Source organism: Sorex fumeus, unplaced genomic scaffold (genome assembly GCF_029834395.1).
Source record: "Sorex fumeus unplaced genomic scaffold, SorFum_2.1 ptg000047l, whole genome shotgun sequence".
Classification (NCBI taxonomy): domain Eukaryota; kingdom Metazoa; phylum Chordata; class Mammalia; order Eulipotyphla; family Soricidae; genus Sorex; species Sorex fumeus.
Window position 1 is genome coordinate 563,248 of NW_026606104.1, and position 13,390 is coordinate 576,637.

The 13,390-nt window shown below is 57.7% G+C and overlaps 1 protein-coding gene across 1 annotated transcript; it reads left to right on the top strand.

Moving 5' to 3' along the window:
• The first annotated feature begins 4,545 nt into the window (after window positions 1-4,545).
• Window positions 4,546-13,009, top strand: LOC130031978 (chymosin-like). The gene is made up of 9 exons (XM_056123543.1): window positions 4,546-4,607; window positions 6,356-6,500; window positions 7,595-7,712; window positions 9,040-9,158; window positions 9,872-10,071; window positions 11,199-11,312; window positions 11,741-11,885; window positions 12,103-12,201; window positions 12,872-13,009. The coding sequence occupies exons 1-9, from the start codon at window positions 4,546-4,548 to the stop codon at window positions 13,007-13,009; spliced, it is 1,140 nt and encodes a 379-aa protein (XP_055979518.1).
• Window positions 13,010-13,390: the final 381 nt, after the last annotated feature.

Genomic DNA, 13,390 nt, shown 5'->3' on the forward strand with positions numbered 1-13,390 from the left:
CGCAGGCGGGTGCCTGCAAGGTGAGTGCCCTTCCCGCTGTACGATCTCTTCATCTCCTCCTCATATATTTTCAAGAACTCCACCCTCCTGGGGTCTCACTTAGCTAGTCAGTTTTTATCTCTGTTTGGCATTAAAGAACCCCCAGGCCCCTCGATCTTCTTCAGCCTGAGATTTGCCAAGTGTGGGCATGGGCTGGGGTAGACACCGCTGGCAAAATACAACTTCTTGGTGCTGGTTGAGCTGAGAGTTAAGGCGCCTGGGGCAGCTGAGATGCAAGCGCCCAGCCTGGTGTTTCTCATTAGCTGAGCCACTTGGAACATCAGTCTAGGTTCTCGAGTCCGGTTACTCAGCTGCGAAGGGAGATATTTTAAGGGAGTCGATGTGCGATGTCTACCACTAAGTGCACGGCACCTGCTGTCAACACTCAGGGTGGCTGAGTCATCGCTGGAGATGCCAGTTTGCGATGCATGCTGGCCCTCTTCCCTGGCTGCCAGTACTGCAGTGAGGGGGGTGCATGTGCCTGGTGGGGGGGCATGGAGGGGGTGAACACTTGCACACACCCATCTGGGCCCCGAGATGATACAGTGCAGGGGTGTGGGCGCCGCAGGGAGCAGAGCTGCAGGTCTGTGCTCTGTGTGTACGGGTGGACCCAGGGTTTTTGCAGTCATGGCAGTCTCATGTTTGCCAGGCACCACGCCACATGGAGCTACAGTCATTTCTTCATCTGCCCTGTCCCTTAGCTCTCCTGAGCATAGGAAGAGCCCGCTGTGCCTTCCTTTGACATGGGCGGGGCTGAGAGGGCAGTGACCACAGAAGTTCTTGATCTGGACTTGGTGGCTGGAGCCTAATCCATTGGAGCTGGAGAATGCGGGGGGTCCTTGGAGGAGGTACAAGGAAGAAACACAGCAGGGGCCAGGTGGCAGAAACTGGGATCTGCGTCCTGCAGCCGGTCTGGATTGAGGATGGGTGTTGGGGGGAAGGGGGAGCGGGAGGTGGACCAGATCAGAGAGGAGGGAGGTGCTGTGTGATTTGTCAGTGTGGATGGCCAAGATGCCTTCCAGAACTCTGATAGGTTCTGGAGAGATGAAGGCGGGGGGGGGGGGGGCACAAAAGAGTCAGCAGGGCAGCAGCTGCAGCGCGGGCTGCTGGAGTCAAGTGCCAAAGCACTTCTGTGGATTTGAGGAGCCTTAGCTGGAGATGCGGTTGGCTCTAGAACAGGAAGGGAACTGGTGCCATATACAAAGCCGAGGAATGGAGGAACCCTGCCCACCTGCTTGAGCGGGTTCAAGGCCCCACAGCAGTCCTGCGACTCCTGGCACAGGTTAGCCCCGGACCCTCCTCTCGGGCCCTCCCGTGACCCTCTCAGTATGGTCGTTTTCACTGAAGTGGGAGCCTTGGCACCCAGAAGCCAGCAGACTTGCCCCAAATCCCTACACCGTGCAGCAGACCCAGCACACAAGCCCAGGAGTGGGACATGGGAACCTTCTGGAAGCTGTGTCCCCTGTCCTGTCTCCCTGCATCTTGGGGGCTGGTGGTCTGTCCCTTTGAGTTCCACCCCTTAGGAACCCAGTCCCATCAGCCACCCCATGGTGGGCTGCCGAGGAGAAGTTGGATCAGCCCATGGAGCTGGAATGGGGTGATGCCAGCTCATGCCAGGGGTGATGGGTGATGCCAGGGTGCTGGAGTCACTTTTGTCCCCTTTCAGACCAAGGAGGGTTGTCCCCACCTGGCATGGGAGAACCTGCGATGGAATCTTATCTTGACTTTCTGAAGGGTTTGTACTGCTCTTGGCCGGCCCTGGGCATAAGCAGCGAGAGCTCGGAAAAATCCATGCGGCCCGTAGTGCGCACTTGGACGCAACCTGAATGTCAGAGCGATCCCAGTCTGGAGAACAAACACTGCAGCCGGCACAGAGGGATCCTGGGCTCCGAGCCTCGGGTCCTCTCTCCAGGTGTGCAGGGGCTGAGCCTGACTTCCTGGGCACTGCTGGCTGTGGGCACTGCTGGCCAGGCTCGGGGGCAGAGGAGGCGGCGCTGGCCTTTGATGGGGCTCAGCCCCAGTGAGTGTCGATGGGGCCCCGCGTGTGTGGCTCTGACAAGGGGTGTCCGAGGGATGGAGGAAGCGAGCTCTAGCAGAGCATCCCCCATGTTGGTGTTTTAAGCTGATGGCTCCCACCCCCACCCCCCCAGCATGCTGGGCCCTGTAGCAAGCAAGTGTTCATTTGTCTCCTGAAAGTTCAAGTCTTCCTAGTTTTCTGGTGGGGTTTTCCACTCTTGGGATACTTGAGTCTGGTAGTCCAGTGCTTATGTCTGGCAATGCCAGGCTGCTTGGGTCCAGCAGTGTTTAAGGGCCTCCAGGGCTACACCCACGGTCCAGGGTGGGTTATGTTGTACTGGGGATTGAACTAGGGGCCTTTGCATGTGAGGCTTGTGCTCCTGAGCCCTGAATTATTTTTCTCTGACTCTCTTTTTTTTTGATTCAACTATTATTTTATTTGGTTTAAAAACTTATTTATTAGTGAAACACCATGAGGTACAGTTGTAGACTTACACGTTTTTGTGCTTGGGTTTCAATTATACAATGATGAAGTACCCATTCCTCCACCAGTGTCCATTTTCCACCACCACTGATCCCAGTATCCCTCCCACCTTCCATCCCCCCCCATCCCACCCTGCCTCTGTGGCAGGGCATTCCCTTTTGTTCTCTCTCTCTCCTTTTGGGTTCTGTGGCTTGCAAGAGAGGCACTGAGTGGCAATCATGTTTGGTCTATAGTCTACTTTCAGCGTGCATCTGCCATCCTGGGAGGATCCTCCCAACACCCTTTATTTGGTGCTCCCTTCACTATCTGAGCTGCCTTTTCCCCTAGCATGCCCGGCTGGCCTCCAAGCCATGGAGTGAAACTCCTGGTACTTATCTCGGCCACTCTTGGGTGTTACTCTCCTATTTTGTTACTTTATGTTCCCCAGTTGAATGCAATCTTTCTATGTCTGTCCCTCTTTTTCTGACTCATTTCACTTAGCATGATACTTTCCATGTTGACTCCCTCATCTTTATGACAAAATGAAGATGGTTGTAAGAGCCAGACGACTTCTCTCCCTCCCTCCCTCCCTCCCTCCCTCCCTCCCTCCCTTTCCTCCTTCCCCTTCCTCTTTCCTTCCCTCCTTCCCTCCTCCCTCCCTTGTGCCCTCCCTCCCTCCTCCCCTCCCTTCCTTCTTTCCTTCCCTCCCTCCCTTCCTCCTTCTTTCCTCCCTCCCTCCCTCCCTCCCTCCCTCCCTCCCTCCCTCCCTCCTTCTTTCCTCTCTCCTTCCTCCTCCTCCCCTCCCTCCCTCCTTCCTCCCTCCCTCCCTCCCTTCCTTCCTTCTTTCCTTCCTTTCTTCCTTCCCTGGGTGCTTGCTCTGCATCATGCTTGTACCAGTGTGTGAGAAAGAAGCATCACCACTCCCACAGGGCTCTGGGGATTGATCTAGGAGATCAATATCCCGTGGGAAGAAAATAGGAAATGGCCTTACTGTTTCCCTGAATGCTCTCTCTGGCCTGGGGGAGGAAGGGCCCATGAGGACTGTAGATGAGCTGGTGCTCTGGGCTGGTGCTACCAAGGGCGAGGGCACCGTGTCTTTGCATTCTGGGGGAGGGGCGCAGGTTCCAGGGCAGACACTGCGGGAGGGGGGGGCTTAAGGAAACCAAGTCTCCAGCACTCCATGCCCCGAAGCCCACCCCACAGAACACAGTTTGGGACCAAAGGGAAAGGCTTGTTCCGTACAGCCAGGCAAGGGGGCCAGCAAGACGCCAAAGCCGAGCCCACCCACTTACAGGGCAGGGTCTCTGGGTTATCAAAGAGGGCCCTGTGGCCATTAGTCACAGCCATGGCTGTGACCCCAGGCTGTCCCATTGTCTTGTGCACGGTTCAGAGACCAGGGTCACACAGCCACCATCTGAGAAAGCACCCGAAGGGGAGGGAGGGACCTTGGAGTCTGTTCCATTGAGTTTATATTTTAACAGAATTACAGGGCAACATTCTGGGAAACAGTGACCAGGGTTTAAGCTGCAGGACTGAGAGAAACTTGAAGGGCTTAGGCTGCTCTAAGGGGGGCTGCCAGTGCAGTGAGGTCCTGAGGGCCTCCTCTCAGTGATACACAGGAGGACCCTTTCCCTGCCCAGGCTGGCCCCTGTCCCAGTTCTGCTCCCCCTCCCTCCACCCCAAGGGCTGATGTCAGGAGGCAGCCGACACAGGCACTGGTCAGCCCCACCTGTGTTAGCTCAGCAAGCCCTGTTTGCAGGGGCATCAGATACCGGAGGCCCTGGGACATTTCCTGGCCTGAGGACCAGGCATGCATTACCCTCCGCTTTGAAGTCCCTGGCTGTGGCTGATACCCTTATCAGAGTGGGTGTTAGGTAGCCCTGGCATTATCTTAATAGTTTTGTGGAGAGGCCTGGAGTCAGAGGTCATCTCTGCCACCCTGGCTCCTGGCCAGAGGGGCTCGGATCCCTCTATAAAAGCCGCGGGCACAGGTAGTGGTCACAGCAGTGAGCTGCTCCAGTGCCACCATGAGGTGCCTTGTGCTTCTCCTGGCCTTCCTGGCTCTCTCCCAGGGCAATGGGATCACCAGGTGGGTGTTGACCCCCGAGCGGGGAGGGCATTGCTGCCCTGTCCCTGGGTGGGGTTGCTGCCCTGGCTGCTCCCATCACTCCCCCTGTGGGGGTCTTTAGGGGCACTTCGGCAGGTTCCTGGGCTGGCTGCTGTGTGCTGGGACTTTTCCACCGAAGTCCCTGAAGTCTTGCGCTGCCCTTGGGCTGCTCGGGACGAGAGCAGAGGTCAGAGGGAGTGGGTGTGGGGGGCTTGGCTTCCAGGGTCCTATTTGGAAGGGAAATCAGACTGGGGGCTTCTATCACGTCATGAACTCTCGTGGACTAGGCAGGCATCAGCATTGGACTAGGCAGGCATCAACATTGGCATATGGTGGGTGAGGAAATTTGTTCTGGGAGGACTCTGAGCCGACTCAGGCATATGGTTGGTATTGAAGAGGTCCTGCTTGGTCCTGGGGCAGAAGGGTTGTTGTTCTCTGATTCTCTCCCTCTCCCTCTTTTATTTTTTGGGAGATACACCAGTGGTGTTTGGGAATCCAGGACTCAGGGCTGACTCCTGGCTCTGCACTCAAAGATCACTCCTGGTGGGCTCAGGGGACCATATGGGATGCCGGGGCTTGAACCTGGGTTGGCTGTGTGCAAGGCAAACGTCCTCCCCACTGTACTATTGCATGGCCTATCCCTCTGGGAGCTGTCTGGGCTATGAGCACTGTGTGGAAACCCACTTTCTCTGTGGGTTCCAGCCCTCAGTCATGGCATGAAATTCCACGCTTGCCATCTTCACTGTCCTCCGTGGACCCCAGCACTCTCAGAGCTGGCAGGGTCACCGTCCCTCACTCCCAATCCACCCTTCAGCCCATAGGACAGGACACTGACGTACGAGAGGCCTGGCCTCTGGGTGGTCACAGGCAGGGAGGAGAGGGTCCTGCAACCAGCACCGCCCACGTCCCTCCAACTAGTCTGTGTTTCTGCCTGCACTCCAGGCTCTGGATTGAAACCCTCTAGAGTACTCCATATGCCCAGGACCAGAGAACCAGGCTGGTCATGATAGGATGCGGTTAGAGAACTCACCGGAGGGTGGGGACTCCGCGCCCTCCACAGAGCCTAGGCATCTTTCTCCCACTCACTCCTGTGCCCAGACAGTGACTAGCACTGTAGCTTCCTGCCACATGCAGAGAACCTGCTTGGTAATAGTGTGTGACTTCTAGAACATAGCCGAGGGGCACAGGAGATGGTTGAAGGGCCAGGGCACATTCTATGCAGGCAGGGGGGCTGGCCTTTTTATTTATTTTTATTTTGGGCCAAACCCAGCTGTGCTCAGGACTTATTCCTGGCTCTGGGCGCAGGGATTACTCCTGGCGGGGCTCAGGTGCCCATGTACGTGGTGGTGCCAGGGACCCATCAGGGGTCTGCTGTATGCAAGGCGAGTGCATAGCTCCTGTACTACCTCTCCAGCCCTTGGGGTCCAGATTTGATCTCCGACTCACCCTGAGCAAGATGCTCAAGTAATCCCTGAGCCCTGTTGGGTATGGCTCCCGACAGAATCCAACCTGTCCGACACACGAAACAAAATGCAACTATTGGGTCTCTGGTAGGAAGACATGGAAAGGAACAAGACGTATCAGTGTGGGTCACTGCTAAAAAAGGGGGCATAGATTTGTCAACTGGAATGTGTGGTTTGGTTTGGGTAATGGTAAAAAGGTGGGAGAGTGGTTTGTCTGGAGGCCTGGCCTCCCGGCTCAGGGGCTAAGCTCCCCATTCGTGTCCCCAGGATCCCTCTGCACAGAGGCAAGTCTCTGCGCAAGTCCCTGAAGGAGCACGGGCTTCTGGACGAGTTTCTGATGAAGCACAAGACCAACAGGAAGTTCTCCAATTTCGGGGAGGTGGCCAGTGAGCCCCTGACCAACTTCCTGGACGTGAGTGTCCCTGAGTCTCACCTCGCCTCACTGTGTGTACGTGTGGGCTGCCCAGGTGCCCTTTCTGCAGAGAATCAGCTCCAGCCTACTCCAGCCAACCCTGAACTCCTCCGAGACTGGGCTCAGAAGGGTGGGCGGCTCGAGGGCCCGCACAAGGCAGGATTGTGCAGGCCTCCTCTCAGGGACCCGTTTCCCTCCCTCAGTAGTTCCTCAGGAATTACTCCTGGCAGTGCTCAGGGGACCATATGAGATGGCGGGGATGGGACCAGGGTTGACCGTGTGCAAGGCAAACGCCCTACTAGCTGACCCCACTCTCCAGCCGTAAGGGACATTTAATACACACCACTCTCTCACTTTTCCAGCAATGACCAGAGATGGATGCTCTTTTTTCCTTTTTGGGGGCCAGCTAGCCTGTCTGCCTCCCAACCCCCGCCCCTGTGCTCAATTCTTTTTTTTTTTCCTTTTTGGGTCACACCAGTGATGCACAGGGGTTACTCTTTTTTTTTTTTCATTTTTTTCCCCTTTATTATTCTTTTTTTTTACAGTTGTAGATTTACAATTTTTTGTGCTTGGGTTTCAATTATACAATGATCAGATACCCATCCCTCCACCAGTGCCCATTTTTCACCACCATGGATAATATCCCTCCCACCCCCATCCCCCCATCCCCCCCTGTCTCTGTGGCAGGGCAATCCCCGCACAGGGGTTACTCTTGACTTTGGACTCAGGAATTACTCTCCTGGCAGTGCTTGGGGAACCAAATGAAATGCTGTACTATAGCCCCAGTCCCTGTTCAGTACTTCTTATCCCCATACACCTGCCCCAGCATGGACCTGGCAGGACCGGCACGGAGAGGATGCAGGGCAGCTGGGGCTTAGGTGGGCATCCCAACACTGTCCCGGTCGAGTGCTGTTGCCAGAGCTGCTTCTGGGCTGAGCCCAGCAGTGATGGTTGGCTTGTGGGAAGGGGTCCCATGTGGGGGGCTGGAGATGAAGCCCCTGCCCAGAGCATAAACCTCCCCCCCAACACCGCGCTGGCTCTGGGCCTGGGCTTCCCACTGCCTACCTGCCCTGACCCTTGTCGTCTGCCCTCAGTGTCAGTACTTCGGCAAGATCCAGATCGGGACCCCACCCCAGGAGTTCACTGTGGTGTTCGACACTGGCTCTTCTGACCTCTGGGTGCCCTCCGTCTACTGCCAGAGTGATGCCTGCCGTGAGTTGCTGTCCCCCCCCCCCCCCACACACACACACCAGGGCCCTCGGGGAAGCTGGGTGTGGGCGGGCAGGGGAGAAGCTTTGACTCTCAACCCTGAGGCACACTCTCAGGGAGGTGGAGAATCACGAGTGAGAGACCAGCAGCATGGAGCAGGGCACCTCTGCAGGCCATGACAGTGGCTCGTCCCCCTTCCTGGGGGCTCATTTTTCCTTTCTACAAGTGGGGGCTCTGGCTGTGTTGGGAAAAAGAGAGAAAACCTGTGATGGATGAAGAGGCGGCGTTTTTTGTTTGCTTGGTTTTGCTTTTGGATCATACCTGACAATGCTCGGGGGTTACTCCTGGCTCTGCACTCAGGAATTACTCAGGGGACCTTGTGGGATGGCGGGGATGGAATCAGGGTTGGGCGTGTGCAAGGCAAATGCCCTACTGGCTGACCTCACTCTCCAGCCCTAAGGGACATTTAATACACACCAGTCTCTCACTTTTCCAGCAATTCCCAGAGGTGGATGCTCTTTTTTTCCTTTCTGGGGGGCTCCCGGCAGTGCTGGAGGCCATCAGGGTTATATCTGCAGTGTTGGAGTGTGTGTGTGGGCGGGGGGAGGGTGATGGACTGGTGCAATGCTGGGGATCAAACTCAGAACCTCCCACATGCACTCAGGTCCCCTCAGCACTCTCCCTGGAACTGGTCACTCTTTTTGTTCTTTTTTGTCTTGTTTTGGTTTGGAGATCACATCTCTGTCCAGTGGCCACTCCTGGCTTGTAGTTTGGGACTTGTTTCTGGCATTGCTAGGGGGACCATGTGGGGCTGGGCAGTCGAACCCAGGCCTCCTTCAGGCCTGCTCCAGTCCTTCAAGCCAGCTCCACGGGTCCGGGCGTTTTTTTTTTTAATTCATTTATCAGCCACAGAAGCCATGGGTTCAGGGCACAGAGGGGAGGGGCTGCCTGTTATTACTCAGCTGGTGGAGGTAAAGTATCCTAGAACCCACCAGGGATGCTCCCCCACTCTGTCTCTGTCTCTGTCTCTGTCTCTGTCTCTGTCTGTCTCTGTCCATCTCTGTCCGTCTCTGTCTCTGTCTGTCTCTACCTCTCTGTCTCTGTCTCTGTCTCTGTCTCTCTCTCTGTCTCGGGTTGGGATCAGAGAGGTGGGTGGGGCAGTACCAACTGTGTTTTTTTGGTGTCTGTCCACTATGAGGAAGTGTGAACAGGACGTGGATTCTCTGTGGCACTGGGCCACGATCTGGGAGGCCTGGGTGGTTTTAGCCCCCGTGGGAGCTGTCCGGGCCAAGAGGCGTTCACGGCTGCCTCATCCTCCCCTCTATTCCAGAGAACCACCACCGCTTCAACCCCGCCAAGTCCTCCACCTTCCAGAACATGCACAAGCCCCTGTCCATCGCTTATGGCACCGGCAGCATGCAGGGCATCCTGGGCTACGACACCGTCACTGTGAGTGCCTGACGCTGGGGCCCCATGTGGCTGCCGGGGACACCCTAGCGGTGTGATTACTGGGGTGGGGGTGGGGGGGCTTCTCTGATGCTGACACGGGCTGTGTCAAGGGGTGCCAGTAGCTGAGAGGAGTGAGATAGAGGCAGAGGAACCCCTGGTGGAAGGGCCCCAGGGCAGCATTTTAAGTGGATAATCCCCCCTCCCCTCACCTCCTCCCAACAGTGTGCCAGACCCTGTAGTGGCCAGACCCCGAGATTCCTGGTGGTCGCAGCTTCTTTCAAATAAGCCCACTTACCTGTGGTGGTGTTGGGAGCCCCACCCACCCTGGGAGCCCAGGGGCCATCTGAGGGGGCAGCAGGTCTAGGTGATATCTCCTCCCTCCCACCCCTTCACTGTCCTGTGGTTCTTCCTTGAGTCCATCCAATGTTGTTGTTTTTTTCAGTTAAACCCAAATCTTCCTGGTGGTGCTAGGACCCAGCCCAGGGCTGCCCCGTGCAAGGCGTGTGCTCCAGCTCCGAGCCACTCAGCCCAGCATGCTTGTTTCCTGAGCCCCAGACTCTCCCCACCTGCCACCCTTCCTTGGCTCCTGCTTTGGCTGGTTGGGTGTGCCCCAGCTCCTACAGCAGGAGCCTGGAATCTGCGCCCTCCGCCCGCCCAGACAGGGACAGTTACTGGCTGTCCCCGCCGGCCTCTGACCCGGGCTCTTCATGCAGGTCTCCAACATCGTGGACACCCACCAGACCGTGGGCCTGAGCACCGTGGAGCCCGGAGACGTCTTCACCTACTCCGAGTTCGATGGCATCCTGGGCCTGGCCTACCCGTCCCTGGCCTCTGAGTACTCTGTGCCCGTGTTTGACAACATGATGGACAAGCACCTGGTGGCCCAAGACCTGTTCTCTGTGTACATGAGCAGGTAGGCGCCCGGTTGGAGAGCCCGGGAGGACTCTGGGGAGTCCTGCACCCCCACCCACTGCTGCTGCTTTCTTGGCACATCAGAGCACCCCCACCCCCCACCCCGATCCCCAGCAGTCACTGGGCTGCCGATGGCCCCCATCCGGCCTTGTCTCTGCAGAGACCTTCCACCTCCTTCACTGCAGTGACCGTCCTCAGGTCTCTACCTGCTCCTGTGAGGGTGACAGAGGGGGGCGTGACAGGACAGGGGGAGGCACTGGGGGCTGGTGAGGGAGAGACTGGGCAAGGGCAGATCAGTGGATTGGTTCGTTCATTCGTTTATGTTGTGGAGGTTTGACCCCAAGTGGCAGGGGTGCACTCAGAGATGGTCCATCAACAGACAAGGAGAATCTGGAGGCGTGTTTTAGCACTCCACAGTGCAGGGCAGTGGGAACTGTGAGCCACACACACGCACACACACACACACACATACCACATACACTCATACCACACACACTCACACATATACCACATATACGCTCACACACATATACAACACACACACACTCACACACATATATCCCACACATGCTCGCACACTCACACAAATACCAAATACACATTCTCACACACATATACCACACACACTCACACACCAAACACACATACTTACACACATTCCACACACATACATATATACCACACACACCACACAAAACACACATGCACGTATACCACACACACTCACACACACATATATACCACACACACACTCACACTCATACACTCTCCTACTCCCACACTCTCATACTCTCACACTCACACACGCACACATGCACACAGAGTTGCAGTTTAACAAGTGCCATCCGTGTGCCCTGGGGGGGCAGGGCTGCAGCCCAGCGGGTGAGGGGGCTCAGCCGAGGCTGTGAAGCGTCTCCCCAGTGAGGTGGGGTGAGGGTCGGGAGCGAGGGCGCAGCTCGTGCTGAACCTGATGGCCGTGCGCAAGCTGATGGAGGAGCAAGCGCAGAAGGGGCTGGGGAATCAGGGGTCCTGGAAGTGGGGGTGGAGGAGGGGCTGCGGGGACAGGAGGGGTTTTGTGCTACTCACTGTGCCGAGCAGGTCCCCACAAACCTTTTGTCCTGCTTCCAGGAACGGCCCGGGCAGCATGCTCACTCTGGGTGCCATCGACCACTCCCACTACACCGGCACCCTGCACTGGGTCCCCGTCACCGTGCAGCAGTACTGGCAGTTCACCCTGGACAGGTGGGTGACCAGCCAGTGCCCCGAGAGGGACCGACCTCAGACCTCCTTGTCCATTCTTCCATGAGCCTGCGCAGGGCTGCCCTGTCTCCTAACTCTGAACTCTCGGGTCCTAATCTCGTCCCCGCTGCAATGTGCCTGGCTCACGAATGCCGAGTCCCAGAGCGGCCAGAGGGGTGACCTGTGAGAACTGAGGCCAGGCTCTACTGTGCAGGAGGAGCCTGACCCCAGGCTCCAGCCCCCTCATTGTGCCTCCAGCCCCCTGTGCCCGTGGTCTCCTGGGCAGGGCCAGTCACAGAGTAAGGGGGAATGGCTTCTGGGATGGCCCAGAGAGATGCCCAGGGGAGTGGGTGCAGGGGGAGCGGGTCAGGGAGGAGAGCAGGAGGCTGCAACATGAGTGTTCCCCCCCCCCCCCCCCATACCTCCTGCAGCGTCACCGTGGACGGTGTGGTCGTGGCCTGTGAGGGCGGCTGCCAGGCCATCCTGGACACCGGCACCTCCATGCTGGTGGGACCCAGCAACGACATCCTCAACATCCAGTCGGTCATCGGAGCCACCCAGGGCCAGTACGGCGAGGTGAGCTGGGCTGCCCCCAGAACCTCCAGGACCTGGGGGTCTTAGACTCCAGCCCATCACTGTTCCTTGTTGGAGCTTCCGGGGTCCCTGAGTCCTGGGCCTGTGATGGTCCCCATTCCCGATTCCTCCATGACGCCACATCTCCCCTGGCTCTCTGTGGGTGGGGGGGACAACACACCGAGACCACCCTTTTTTTCTCACGCTCTCTGTCCTGTAGTTCGACATCAACTGTGGGAACCTGAGCAAAATGCCCTCGGTGGTCTTCGAGATCAACGGCAAGAAGTACCCGCTGCCCCCCTCGGCCTACACCAGCGAGGTCAGTCTCTAGAGGGGCCTGGGCTCACCTCCCCCATCTGCTGTCGGTGAGGGCAGGCTCAGACATGACCAGAACATGAGACCCCTGGGACCTTCTGAGTAGGATGTGCTGTCCCCACAAACCCTCTGCCCTCAGCCTTGACCTCTGGCCTTGGCTTTGTCCTAACCCCAGGAACCCAAAACTGAGGCCTCAGGCCTCAGATGGCGGGTTCTTTGGGGTCATCAGGGAAGTGGGTGACAGGAGGAGGAGGAGGAGAAGGAGGAGGAGGAGGAGGAGGAAGAGGAGGAAGAGGAGGAGGAGGAGGAGGAGGAGGAGGAGGAAAGGGGTAGGAAGGGGGCAGGAGGAGGAGGAGGAGGAGGAGGAAGAGGTGGAAGAGAGGGAGGAGGAGAGGGAGGAGGAGGAGGGGTTGGAAGAGGAGGAGGAGGAGGAGGAGGAGGAGGAGGAGGAGGAGGAGGAGGAGGAGGCGGCGGCGGCTAGGGCTCTGCAGAGGATCCCACTAGGCTGTCTTGAATGAAGCGGCTTTATTTTCCCACTGTCTCTGTCTTTCCTGGCTGCGGGAGACACACCGATGCTTGTGTGCAGCTGGGCAAGGGTTTCAGGATGGAGGAGGAAATGAGAGGCAAGGGGAGAGGGAGGTGCTTGTGACTCATCCCGGCCTCACCATCCCCAGGACCAGGGCGTCTGCACCAGCGGTTTCCAGGGTGAGACCGACTCTGACCAGTGGATCCTGGGGGATGTCTTCATCCGAGAGTACTTCAGTGTCTTCGACAGGGCCAACAACCGCCTGGGGCTGGCCAAGGCTGTGTAAAGGCACGGCCAATCGCGGTTCCTCACAGAGGGTCCTCAATAAATACCGCATCTCTGCAAGTTCTGGTGTTGTGTGTTTCTGGGGGCAGGCAGGAGTGAGGGGAGGGCATGGACTTGCTGAAGGGAATTGGCCGTTGAGAACTCAGATCAGGTACCACCAAGACACGGCCTTCCTGTTGGGCTTTGAGCTCTTTCTGGGCAAGGGGTGCCATCGGTCACAGGATGCCCCCACCTGCAGTGGGCGCCGTAGTCAGGGGTGCTGCATGGAGGGCAGACCCTCTAGGATGTGGCCTGCAGTGCTGGTGGGCCGAGGTTGGGGTGCTGTCTCCTTGGGGGCAGAACCATCCCCAATGGCCCCTCCACCCTCATCCCACTGGCCCTC

What these genes read in the sequence shown, in the direction of transcription:
- LOC130031978 (XM_056123543.1), top strand. Translation starts at nt 4,546, where the DNA reads ATGAGGTGCCTTGTGCTTCTCCTGGCCTTCCTGGCTCTCTCCCAGGGC. An exon ending in CCCTGACCAACTTCCTGGAC is followed by an intron (nt 6,501 to 7,594) that starts GTGAGTGTCCCT and finishes GTCTGCCCTCAG; the next exon opens with TGTCAGTACTTCGGCAAGAT. An exon ending in TGGCAGTTCACCCTGGACAG is followed by an intron (nt 11,313 to 11,740) that starts GTGGGTGACCAG and finishes TACCTCCTGCAG; the next exon opens with CGTCACCGTGGACGGTGTGG.